The 13,238-nt window shown below is 43.9% G+C and overlaps 1 protein-coding gene across 1 annotated transcript; it reads right to left on the bottom strand.

Moving 5' to 3' along the window:
- Positions 1 to 5,326: 5,326 nt before the first annotated feature.
- Positions 5,327 to 12,695, bottom strand: LOC103413791 (NADPH-dependent aldo-keto reductase, chloroplastic). Its single transcript, XM_070809657.1, is given in 8 exon segments — positions 5,327 to 5,610; positions 5,776 to 6,024; positions 6,158 to 6,436; positions 6,757 to 6,844; positions 6,941 to 7,017; positions 7,476 to 7,520; positions 7,779 to 7,784; positions 12,490 to 12,695. Coding segments are annotated over 8 exon segments (951 nt in total). The 5' UTR covers positions 12,610 to 12,695; the 3' UTR covers positions 5,327 to 5,523.
- Positions 12,696 to 13,238: the final 543 nt, after the last annotated feature.

Genomic DNA, 13,238 nt, shown 5'->3' with positions numbered 1-13,238 from the left:
TACATCCCATTACGAGTGTGAGGCCAGACAAGACGGTCCGACTGCAAATCATCGCCGAGAGGGGTTGCTAAAATCGCAGACCTCTCCTCCTCCGAAATAAACGGATGAAGAAAATCAATATTCCACATACGGGGAGAAGACGTCAATAGAGAAGCAACCCCAGTATCACGAGTGACAGATACCCTTCCTGGCTGAGGATGACCCAAAGACAGAGAAGGTAACCAACGATCAACCCACACACGAACAGAATTCCCGTTCATAATTTGCCAGTGTGCCCCATGCAGTAAGATATCTCTGCCCACCAAAAGACTGCTCCAACCCCAAGAAGCCCTACTCCCTTTCTGAGCATCAAGAAACGAACAATGCGGGAAATATCGGGCCTTAAGCACCTTAGCCCATAACGAATCAGGATAGTGAATCAATCTCCAACATTGTTTCGCAAGTAACGCATCATTGAAATCAGAAAAGTTCCGGAATCCCAAACCCCCATCCTTTTTCGAGAGGCCCAGAGTATGCTTGGACACCCAGTGAGTTTTACAATGATCGCCCACAGACCCCCACCAAAACTCAGCAATTAGAGAGTCTAACTCTTGGCAAACAGCCATAGGAAATTTAAAAACACTCATAGGGTAAGCCGGAATCGCCTGGACAACAGCTTTGATTAATACCTCCTTGCCCGCTAGAGAAAGGGTATTTGACGCCCACCCAAGAAGTTTCTTCAAAATCCGACCCTTGATGAAAGCCAAACCTTGCCTCTTTGATCTACCCCACAAAGCAGGAACCCCAAGATACGTACCCGGATCATCAACAACCTGCATATTAAGAGTGTGTCCCAACTCCCTCGACAGCTCAGAAGGAGTATTAGAGCTAAAGAAAACAGACGACTTCTGAAAGTTAACCGCCTGGCCCGAAGCAGTACAATAATCCTCAATAAGCTGGACCAAAGAACAGCAATTTTGCCGATTGGCCTTCAAAAAAAGAAGAGAATCATCAGCAAAGAAGATGTGGGAAATAACAGGGGACTGCAAATTCATCTTAACACCCTCCAAAACCTGCCCATTAATAGCCCCTTGAATCATCCGAGAAAAGACATCACTAACAAAGAGGAACAAATAAGGAGATAACAGGTCACCCTGACGTAAACCACGAGAATGAGCAAATTTACGGCCCGGGTGCCCATTTAACAGAATCGAGAAAGAAACCGAGGTCACACACCCCATAACTAGCTTGCGCCACCTGGAATGAAAACCCATTTTCTCCATAACGGCATCCAGAAAATCCCACTCCACCCGATCATACGCCTTTTGCATATCCAGCTTAATTCCTATCTCAAACCTGCTCTTAGCTTTCCTCAGTTTGAGGAAATGAAAGAGCTCGTGGGCAACTCCAATATTATCCTGGATTTGTCGTCCACCAACAAAGGCATTCTGCATGGGAGAAATAAGATGCGGCAGCAGCGGCTTTAACCGATTTGCTATCACCTTGGCCAATATCTTATAAGAGAAGTTGCATAAGCTTATCGGTCTAAACTGAGAAACCTCTTTCGGGTGGGGAACCTTCGGGATAAGCACGATATGCGTAGCATTTATATTCCCAAGATAAGTCTCTTCCGAATCCAACAGACTAACTAGAGCATGAACCTCCCTCCTAATAGGCTCCCAAAATTTATGATAAAATACACCCGGAAAACCATCCGGGCCCGGAGCCTTAAAGCCATCCATCCGCATCGCAGCTGCAAGAATTTCATCATCAGAAATAGGGGCCAATAAATCATTATTCATATTAGTAGACACAGACGACGGAACATGCTTCAGCACCGAGCCCCATGATCTGCTACCCATAGAAGTAAATAAGTGAATGAAATAGTTATCCACCAAATGCTTTATTCTTTGCGGCCTCTCCTCCCAGCTACCATCCTCAGCTTTAAGTTTCAACACTTGATTACGCCTTCTCCTATGCATAGTAGACTGGTGAAAGAACTTAGTATTGGCATCCCCTTCCTGAAGCCATTTAATGCGTGACCGCTGTTTCCACACACTTTCCTCCTGCGCTAGTAGGTGAGCAAGCAATCGCGATTTATTATTTATCTCCTCCTCATGGTCTCCCCAGTTCAATTGAAGCTCACCCAACTCGCGTGTGAGCTGCTCGATGTCATGCTGCCTCATTTTAAACTTTCTCCTGCTCCATCGCTGAAGTTGAGTGCGACAGTCATTGATCCTAGACGTCCACCTGCCCATAGCAGCACCCCTAACAGGCTTGGCCCAACACTGCTCCACCAAATTCAAACACTCAACCTCCTTAACCCAAACAGATTGAAACCGAAAAGGCCTTTTGCCTGAAACTCTCTGAGGCTCCCGTTGGACGATCAGCGGGCAATGGTCAGATCTGATGACAGTGCCATGGATAACCATTGTATTAGGCCAACACTCCTGCCAAGACTGATTTGATAAAGCTCTATCAAGCCGTTCCTCCACCAATTCACCATTACGCTTTCCCCGCCAAGTAAATGGGGAACCATGAAAATGAAGATCACTGAGCTCCGCTTTATTCAGGAAAGTGGCCAGGTATTGTGGCCTATTGTATAACACTTGCGATCCACCAGACTTCTCCGACTCCCAAAGGAACTCATTAAAGTCCCCACCACATAACCAAGGGATCGAAGATGGATGAAATTGATGATTCATCCACTCCCAAAAAGAGGCTTTCTCCTCCCGATAAGCAGTACCATAGACACCAGTCACTCGAGTCCAAGAAACGTCATCCACTAAACGAACCCAAGTATCAATGACATGCTTAGAAGAATGCTAGATATTAACCTCTAGTTCCTCACCCCACCAGATGCTCAATCCCCCTGATCTACCAACAGGAGGAACATTGAATCCCTTCTTAAAACCCATTCTGCGCCTCACTCCATTAATCCTATGGTCTTTCATTTTCGTTTCCGATAGAAAAACCATAGCGGGCCGATATTTACGTATAAGCCCATGCAGGGCTCGAACTACCGTGTCCGACCCAAGACCACGGCAGTTCCAGAAGATATACCTCATGGCGATTGTGCGGCTGTTGAAGGCCAGCCGCCACCGCCTATCGAAGATATCCCTTTGTTACGGTTTAGCAAATCAATCTGCTCGTTCTCCACCTCCACTTCCAAAACATCACTAACATCCAGAGGATTCGTAACATTTTTTATTTTTTTCAATGAAACCAGACTTGGCTCCCCAACCATCTCCGAACTACCTCTTTTCACGGGACTAGCAACCTTTTCCCCTATGCCTTCCCCCTGCAACACCTCCACCGTGCCAGCAGAACAACCCCCGACGTTACTGTGATAAGGCACAGGTGATGCCTCAGGATTATCCAAAACCCCCCCAATTACTACAGGATGTAATTGAACAGAAGGAGCCTGTTCCCCTCCGGACCTACCCTTCATACGCCATTTCTTAGGATCCCCGCTCGAACTTGGAGGAGAATCACGTTGCATAATTCTGCCAGCACCTCGAACGCCCTCCTCTGGCTCGGTAGGGGGTGCACCTTGGCTGCCCACTTGCGTGACAACTCGTCGAGATTGTCTCATTGCTCCCGCCACCCTGTGTTCCCCAGCCCCTGAAGCAACCCTTCTCGTGGGAAGCACAATGTCACGAACCGGAGCCGCCTTTGTCCATTCCCCATAACCTGCAGTATGACCCTTCTGAGGTTCAAAGGAGCACTCAGTATTCGCATGCCCTATTCGCCCACACCTGTAGCAAAAATCTTGCAACCTTTCATATTTAAATTCCACCCACGTATCCGTGTCCTGCCCTCTAGAAAGCCAACATCCGGGAATAAGCGGATTCTTCGAGTTAACCACAATACGGACACGAACAAATCCTCGAGCCTTAGATAGATCTTCCAACTCCAGAAACGTTCCCACATCTCGAACAAGCCGTCTCACATTCCGCTCAGACGTGAGACCCAAGGGGATTCCACGAATCTGAACCCAGAATGGAAGTAACTCCACCGGAACTTCCTCAAGAGCTAATTCCACAGGCCACCTGCACACCGAAAAGTTTTGTTTCATAACCGCCCAGGGAACTTGACTAACGATACGTGTAGCCACACTGTCATCTGGGACAGAGATAATGTACAGATTGTCACGAACCCATTTCACCTCAATCTCCCCCAAATCCTTCCATGAGGCTCTCAGAATGTTCCGAACTCCCCATTGGTTTAAAGGACGATTAACCAACGCAGCTCCCACCAGTTTGACCCCCTGCGCCATAGAAGATAATTCCATATTAAGCTCAAGTTGAACAGCCAAGTCTTCAACTGCCTGCTGTGCCATCCCGTAACACTCCGACTCACACACCTTTTGACCTATTCTCTGGGACTGCTGAACACCGAGAATAAAATGCTGAGACAGAATAAACAACCACAAATGGAACACAGAACCAACCCAGGGCCAATTAAGAGCCAATACAGCATTGAAATTGCTCACCAAACCGTCCTTGAGAGTTAAATACCGAAGGAGACAGAAATTCCCCATCAGGACACCAAACCCAGACGAAACCCCCAAAAAATCAGAGAGGGGGAAATAACTCCCCACCAACACGGAGGCCCACCAGAAACCTTAAACACCACTACCACCCCCCAAGGTCAACCTACAGAAATAAAGAGAAACACCTACCCACAGGGGAAATAAACACTTACACCAACCAAATTTAATAAGGAAAAGATGGAACGGACACTTCCCTGACTCGAATTGAAGAACCCCGTCCACCTCAGAAAAGGTCGTAATCAAGAACTGCCAGCGGATCAGAAAGTGTACCCCCCACAGAGCAGGAGAACATCAATCAAATCAGCAAAACTAGATCCGGGCCACAAGCTCCCACCAAGGGGAGAAAGCACTCACTCAGGAGGTCTCTCACCACGGAGAGAAAACTTGGCTTAGTGTGAAACTTTACTAATAAATATTTTGGTCCAACAAGCTATTTCTTTGCCTTTTATTCAAGACATCAAAAAGGACGTCCATCTTTTACTAGGAGTCTCTACGATTGGAAGGGAAAGGATGTATGGTGAATTTTCGAGGTGTGTCGAAGTCAAACTAATGTTTCTCAAATTAAATAGCTGAAATCGTTCTCGTTGATGGTTTGTTCACTTTAAGTCAATTGCGTTTTGAATTTAAATATTTATTTATTTGTGATATTCTTTAATGTTAAAGAAATTTTTTTATGGAACGCACTTTTATTTTAGTATTATGAGCCGTTGAAGGATAGTGAGTGGGAAAGATTATGAGAACATTTTCAACCTTGGGCAATATCTTCACCTCCAAATTTCAACGCAGACTCAATTTTCTAGATAAAAACAATTAGCTCTATGTATTTGAAGAAGCCGAAGTTGATGTAAAGGCAAATCACAATCAACGATATTCTCTTATGTTACATTCTTATTACGTTACATATCACAATCTACATTATTCTTTAATATTAAGTTACTATTACATTACATGTAGCAGACCACTTAAAGGTTCATCAACCTTTCTAGAATCTAGATTTCACCGTCCCAGAATTCCTCTAAACTCCTGTACGGACCAGAAGTATGATGAACAGGTGAGAGCCATCTGATGAGTCTTGCCTGCATAATTTGAAATCAATGTAGTTAGTAGGGAGAAAAGACTACATAGAAATTATTAGTGCATGATTCGCTCGGGATAACGCAACAATGGCATCCTCCCCGTAGGTAAGTTAGGGCACTAATAGCAGTGAGAATAGAGAAGAATCAATTCCAGTGACGACTTACCTGCTCAATTTCAGAAAACTTGGCGAACAAGTCATCTGGGATGGACCAACCAAACACATCAATGTTCTCCTTGATCCTCGCTTCATTGGTACTCTTGGGAAGAACACTATGACCCTTTTGCAGTCCCCAACGAAGAGCAACTTGTGCCGGACTTTTGCCTAATTTCTCAGCGACTGTTGCAAGAATCGGATTCGTAAGGACTTCACTTTTGATCCATGTTGTTCCAGGAGAGCCCAGTGGTGAATATCACTGAAAGCAAAATATATGATTATCTCCCATTTGAACTTGCCAAGCAAATTAAATAAACTATTACCCAATCACAGACAGGTATGTCTTAACTACTCAAGACACAGACAATGCGATTCAGTATTTGCATACTCACAGAAAGGTGAACTCCCTTGGATTTACAGAAAGAACGTAGCTTGTCCTGCTGCCACGAAGGATGGCACTCCACTTGGTCAACAGCAGGAGGAACACGTGCAATATCCAGCAAATCTGACAGCTTTTTTGTGGAGAAATTGCATACACCAATAGCTCGAGCCTTTCCCGAATCATAGAGTGTTTCCATTGCTCTCCAAGTCGCAGGGATATCAGGGTCAATAAAGTTTTCAAGGTTAAAACTTGCTCCTGACCCCTTCTTCATCCGGATTGGCCAGTGTATCTTCAAAATTTTCAGCAGGTTCATTAGTTACAGCATAATAACGTCCACAGAATACCACAACGAATCCAAGATGATTAGGTTGATTATCTATGATTTTAACCTGATAATGTATAGCAAAATGCAGGTAACATAGCCAGACTCAGAAGGAATCAATGCATTTGAAGGTAACTTATAAGATCATACTACGGAATACAGGCTACCATTCCATTCCTTCAAAAGGACCTCTGCACTAACTAAATTATAAAACAAAATGTGTACAATTTAGTATCAGACTCTAACAGGCATGACTCGAGAGAAAGATCTAGACAGGTAATACGTACAAGGTACAAGTCAACATAATCCAGTTGCAAGTCTCTCAGAGTCCCGTCCAATGCCTCTGGTACATCTTCTGGAGCATGATCAGTATTCCTGCGGATAAACAACCGAAACAGTCATTCCATTTCATCATGCCCTCATGGAAATTCCTCGAGATCTAGTACTCAGTTAAATTAGCATTAAACAAACCAGAGTTTGGAGGTAATCCACAAATCCTCGCGCTTCACCACGCCATCTTCAAACAGTTTCTTCAGAACCAAACCAATCTACAAGAAATAAAAACATGTTGGTTAAACCATATTCTGGTAACCACTCAAAGAATTAGTCTAACATGAATAATTCCAACTTTTATCTGGATTTGAATACCTAGAAATGCCCGCAAATTAATTAAATTTAAGAGGCAATGCAAGGCAATCAATCAGCTCTCAGAAATGAAAAAAAAAAACAGTTAAAACCCGAATGTTTGCAGGTGCTGGGAGCAATTTTCTTGTAACGAAACCTGCAACAAATGTTTAGAGCTCGTTTGATAACAATTTCATTTTTAGTTCTTAGTTTTCCTTCTTAATTCTGTTAGATACAGATCCCTCCATCACCTTTCTCTACTCTTTTTCTCCATACATACTCTCTATCTCTAGCACAAAAATCGTAATCTAAAAACTGAAAACGAAATGGTTAACAAACAAGGACTTGAATAACTAACTTAGTAGAAAGCAAGTGCAATTACCTCCTTCTCATTGCCGTAGATTTGAGCACAATCAATATGCCGATACTGTTGAAAAGTAACTCGGCTAGGGTTTAGAAATATGAAGTCTGGGAATAAACTTTGAATATTTCACATTGATCTTTTACAATAGAATACAAGACTTATATAATACAAGGAAGTCTATTCTAAGAAGGAAATAAAGAAGATTTACATTGATTTATACGGATCAATTCTACTCCTAATATAAAGGGGAAACAAGTAAGTATCCGCAACGATATCGTCGCTTAATACTCCCCCTCAAGGTGGAGTGTGAATGTCAAGAACACCCATCTTGCCAAGTAGAGAACGGAATGCTGACTGTCCAAGTGGCTTGGTGAATATATCGGCAAGCTGCTGTCCAGTAGGTACATAGGTTGTCGAAATAACCCCAGAACGTAGTCGTTCACGAACAACATGACAGTCAATCTCTATGTGTTTGGTGCGTTCGTGAAAAACTGGATTGGCAGCTATGTGGAGTGCAGCTTGGTTGTCGCAGTGCAGCTTTGCTGGACCCTTGTGATCAATTTGTAGATCAGTCAATAAGTACTTCATCCACGTAAGCTCACATGTAGCTGAAGCCATGGCACGATACTCCGCTTCAGCTGAGGATCTCGAAACGGTAGATTGTTTCTTGGTTTTCCAAGACACTAGTGCACCTCCAAGAAATATACAATAGCCTGTGACAGATCTTCTCGTAAGTGAACAGCGAGCCCAATCGGCGTCGCAATATCCTTTCAACGTTAAACTCCCATTTGAAGGAAAAAGAAGCCCTTGTCCAGGTGATCCCTTCAAGTATCGTAGAAGACGATGCACTGCGTCTAGATGAGGCTTCCTTGGTTGTTGCATAAATTGGCTGAGTATATGGACCGAGTATGAAATCTCTGGCCTAGTGATTGTGAGATAAATAAGTTTCCCAACAAGCCTCCTGTATTGTGAGGCATTATGGAGAAGTTGCCCTTCCGTTGGAGATAATCTCAAGTTTTCTTCCATTGGGAACTTTGCAGGCTTTGCACCAAGTAAGCCGGCTTCATCAATAATGTCAAGCGCATATTTACGTTGTGAGATGGCGATTCCTTGAGAAGATCGAGCCACCTCCACACCAAGGAAATACTTTAAGTGTCCAAGGTCCTTAATGCGAAAATGAGATTGAAGAAATTGCTTGAGGTCATGGATGGCAGCCTCATCGTTGCCTGTGATAATCATGTCGTCAACATAAAGCAAGACGGCTGTAAACGAATTTCCACGCACCTTAGTGAATAGGGAGTAGTCAGCCATTGATTGCTGGTAGCCAGCTTGACCTATGGCAGTGGAAAATTTATGGAACCAGCTGCGAGAGGCTTGCTTAAGGCCATAAAGGGACTTGTTGAGTCGGCATACATTATGCTCCCCCTGCCGATGAAGTCCAGGAGGCAGCTGCATATAAACTTCCTCAGAAAGGTCACCATGAAGGAAGGCATTGTGGACATCCATTTGATGTAAGGACCAATGACGAACAGAAGCAACGGCTAACAAACAACGGACGGTGATGAGTTTGGCAACAGGAGCAAAAGTTTCCTTGTAATCAATACCTTCGCGTTGAGTAAAGCCTTTGGCCACAAGACGAGCTTTATAACGCTCGACGGTACCGTCAGAGTTGTACTTGATCTTGTAGACCCATCGGCAACCGATTGCGCGATGACCAGGAGGTAAGGTAGTGAGAGTCCATGTGTTGTTTTGTTCAAGAGCCAGAAGCTCAGAGTCCATGGCAGCACGCCATTGAGGATCACCGTTAGCCTGTGCAAATGTAGTGGGTTCGACAAGAGTCGAAATAGCACAAGCAAAAGAGCGATGTGATGGTGAAAGATGAGCATAAGATACATAGTGATTTAAAGGATAGCGAGTACCTGACATGGAGGAGGACGTGGCGCTGGGAGCAAGGGATTGCACATGATATAAATGGTATCCCTGCAGCCTGACAGAGGGCTTAAGGGCGCGGCCAGATTGGCGAGGGGCAGGTGGGGCATGTGGGGTAGGGAGTGGTGGAGGGACTAAGTGAGGTTCGGTCGGTGTGGGAGGAGAAGGTTCTATGGGAGGAGCAGTTTCCGTTGGTGTGGATAAAAAAGTGTCGGTCGGTGTGGGGGAAGGAGGTGCAGTCGGTGGCGGTGGGGGATTAGGATGAGATAGGGAGTCGGTGGGGATAGGTAGGACAGGTGTATCAGGGTGATGGTCAAGTGGTTGAGTGGAGAAAGGGAACGTGGTTTCATGGAAGGTCACGTCACGAGTGGAAAAATTTTTGTGTGTGGTAAGGTCATAAACACGATAACCCTTCTGACCTAATGGGTACCCAACAAAAACACATCTTTTAGCACGTTGATCAAACTTATGGTGAGGATGAAGGTTGGTAGCATAACATAAACAACCGAAAACCCGGAGATGCGAAAAAACGGGAGTTTGACAATGCAAAAGCTCATAAGGTGTTTTATGACTAAGAAGAGGTGTAGGTAAACGATTAATTAAATAACATGCTGTTTGTATGCTTTCCCCCCAAAAGGTTTGTGGTAAATGGGCTTGAAACCGTAGAGCTCGACCAACATTTAGTAGATGACGGTGTTTCCGTTCAACAACCCCGTTTTGTTGTGGTGTGGACGGACAAGAAGTTTGGAATATGATACCCTTGTTATCAAAAAAACGAACGTAAAGAGGTAAATTCACCACCATTATCAGCCCTAAGTGCTTTAATCATGCAATTAAATTGTGTTTGGACCCAAGCAATAAAAGAACGTAATAACCCTTGTGTTTCGGATTTAAAACGCATGAGATGTATCCAAGTATAGCGAGAATAATCATCAACAATCGTTAAAAAATACCGAGCCCCCGAATGGGAATTGACTCGATGAGGTCCCCAAATATCACAATGTATCAAATCAAAAGGTGCTTTAGAAGAAATAAAACTGGACGGAAAAGATAACCGGGTTTGTTTAGCAAGAGGACAAATGTCGCATGTATGACTGGAATCAAAAACTATTGATGGAACTTGTTTGGTTAAAGTTTGCAGAGGACCGGTAGAAGGGTGCCCTAATCGTTGGTGCCAGAGGGTGGAGTTGTGGCTAATGTGGTGAGCAAGGCGAAGGTTTTGTTCTGGCGCCAAGTAGTAAAGCCCATTATATCGCTTGCCCAGGCCAATCGTCCTCCTCGTATCCATGTCCTGTATCACACAGAAATCAGGGAAGAAAATCACTATGCATCGTAATGCTTCAGTAAGTTTGCTAACAGATAATAAGTAAACTCGAAAGTTGGGCACATGGAGCACTCCATCAAGTTTCATGTGTGGAGTAACTTGTATAGAACCAATCGAGTCTATCAAGGCATGTCCTCCATTCGGTAATTGAACAGAATCCAGCATGGATAATGACTTCTTGTCTAGCAAATGAGGAGAAGGAGATACATGGTCTGTTGCCCCACTATCAATGATCCAATATAAAGTTTTCTCTGACAAGTCAGAAGAAGGTGTGATTGTACCTGTTGCATTTGCAAAATGCTGCGGATTACCATCAACGTTGCTCTTCTTGAGCATTGCCATAAGTTGATTATATTCTTCTGTGGTGAACTTCGGACCGTCACTGGACGTTGCCTTGTGTCGTGAGTCTACACCCTTGGTGGTCTCGGTCTCCACCGTTACTTGGTTTGCCGCAGGTTTTCTTTTGTTTGGTGGCTTGACTGATTTGCCATGATACTTATGGCCAGGCGGGAAACCATACAAGTAAAAGCATCGATCCACGGTGTGGTACTTTTGATCACAATATGAGCATTGAAGGGTGTTTCCTTTCGGTGCAGCAGTGTCCCTGTTACGGGTTATATTCATAGCATGCAGATTTATATTGTTACGATTTAGAGATACCTCTACTTGCTTCTCTTGTTGGAGAACAAGGGAATATGCCCTCCGAGTGTCTGGTAGTGGCTGCATCAATAGTATCTGTCCACGTACTGCTGCATAAGAGTCGTTTAAACCCATCAGGAACTGCATCACCCTTTCTTTCTCATCTCGATCATTTATCTTCTTCAATCCCCCACAGGTACAAGTCGGAGTTTCATTGTAGGATGCCAGTTCATCCCACAACGCTTTCAGTTTCGTGTAGTAAACCGAGATCGATTGTTGTTCCTGTCTGTGTTCAACGATCTCTCTCTTGATTTGATAAATGCGTGAGTCGTTTCCTTGTGAGAAACGATCTCGCAGGTCAGCCCAAACATCGGTTGCTGTCGTGTAATAAGAAACACTGCTCGCAATGTCATCGTGAACTGAGTTGAGAATCCAGGCAAGAACCATATCATTGCATCTTTGCCATGATGCAAATTGTTTGTCAGTCTCTGATGGAGGGTCGATGGTGCCATCAACCATGCCAAGTTTATTTTTCGCGCTCAAGCTGATTCGCATAGCACGACTCCAGGTATTGTAGTTGTCTCCTTGAAGTGTTTTGGAGACCAAGATATTCCCAGGTTGATCTGAGGGATGTAGAATAAAAGGGTTCGAGACATCTGTGATTGTCTCCATAGGGTTTTGGGTGTCAGTGGACGCCTTAGGTATTGGTTCGCCCATGGTGGTTTAGGTGATGTTGTGTTTGTTAAGATTTGCGGAAGCTGTGTGGGTATTCAGAGTCACCAGAAACGGTGCTCTGATACCATGTTGAAAAGTAACTCGGCTAGGGTTTAGAAATATGAAGTCTGGGAATAAACTTTGAATATTTCACATTGATCTTTTACAATAGAATACAAGACTTATATAATACAAGGAAGTCTATTCTAAGAAGGAAATAAAGAAGATTTACATTGATTTATACGGATCAATTCTACTCCTAATATAAAGGGGAAACAAGTAAGTATCCGCAACGATATCGTCGCTTAATAGATACCCCGCCTGCAATTATTAAAACCACAAATTCACTTATCTTCCGCAAATGTTCGAATTTTCAGTTAGAAGAAACACAAAATGATATGAGTAAAGTAAGGGAAAGAAAAATACCTTGACGGCGGCGTGAACGGCGTCGCCGACGACGCCAGGGCTGGACTGCCAGGTCCCCAACCCTATCGACGGGATCTTAGCACCGGTGTTCAGCTCGAAGAAACGAATGTCGTCGGCCATTTCTCCGGAGCGAAAGAGTGAAGTGTACAGAGAGAGAGAGACAGCGAGTGATCTCCATGAAAGGCGACTTCAAGCTCGTATATAAAGGAGCCGGCGGGAGAGAATCCGATACGTCATCGTTTACGACCGTTTGGCATAAGCCGATACGTCATCGTTTACTACCGTTTGACGGAAGCCGATACGTCTTCGTTTACAGCTGTTTGACAAGAGAGTTTGTCTCATCAACCGACTTGAGGCATTCCGCGACACCCTAACGGGTGAAAGCAAGCTAGCCAATGCCGATTTCTTCACTTACTTCAAGGACGATTTCGGTGACACTGACATCAACTAAACCAGCAAGCCAAGTCATCTTCCTCTCTATTATTTTGAAAAATTGGATACATAAAGATATGGATTTTAGTATGTGTTTTTGCAATCTGTGATTTTTCTATGAATGATTGATGAGTTTTCTGATAATTTAGACATTCTTCTATGAATGATTAATGTTCTTATTAGTCATTTTACACAACCTCAGCAGTACAACAGTTTTATATAAAAGTTACCAAACACTCTAATACTGTTTTTTTTTTTGCTAAGAGCATTTCTACCATTATAGTTTACCAAACATTTACTTGCTTTTTTTTTCACAA

The sequence above is a fragment of the Malus domestica genome, chromosome 12 (genome assembly GCF_042453785.1).
Source record: "Malus domestica chromosome 12, GDT2T_hap1".
Lineage (NCBI taxonomy): Eukaryota > Viridiplantae > Streptophyta > Magnoliopsida > Rosales > Rosaceae > Malus > Malus domestica.
This window is presented reverse-complemented; position numbering and strand designations above follow the sequence as displayed.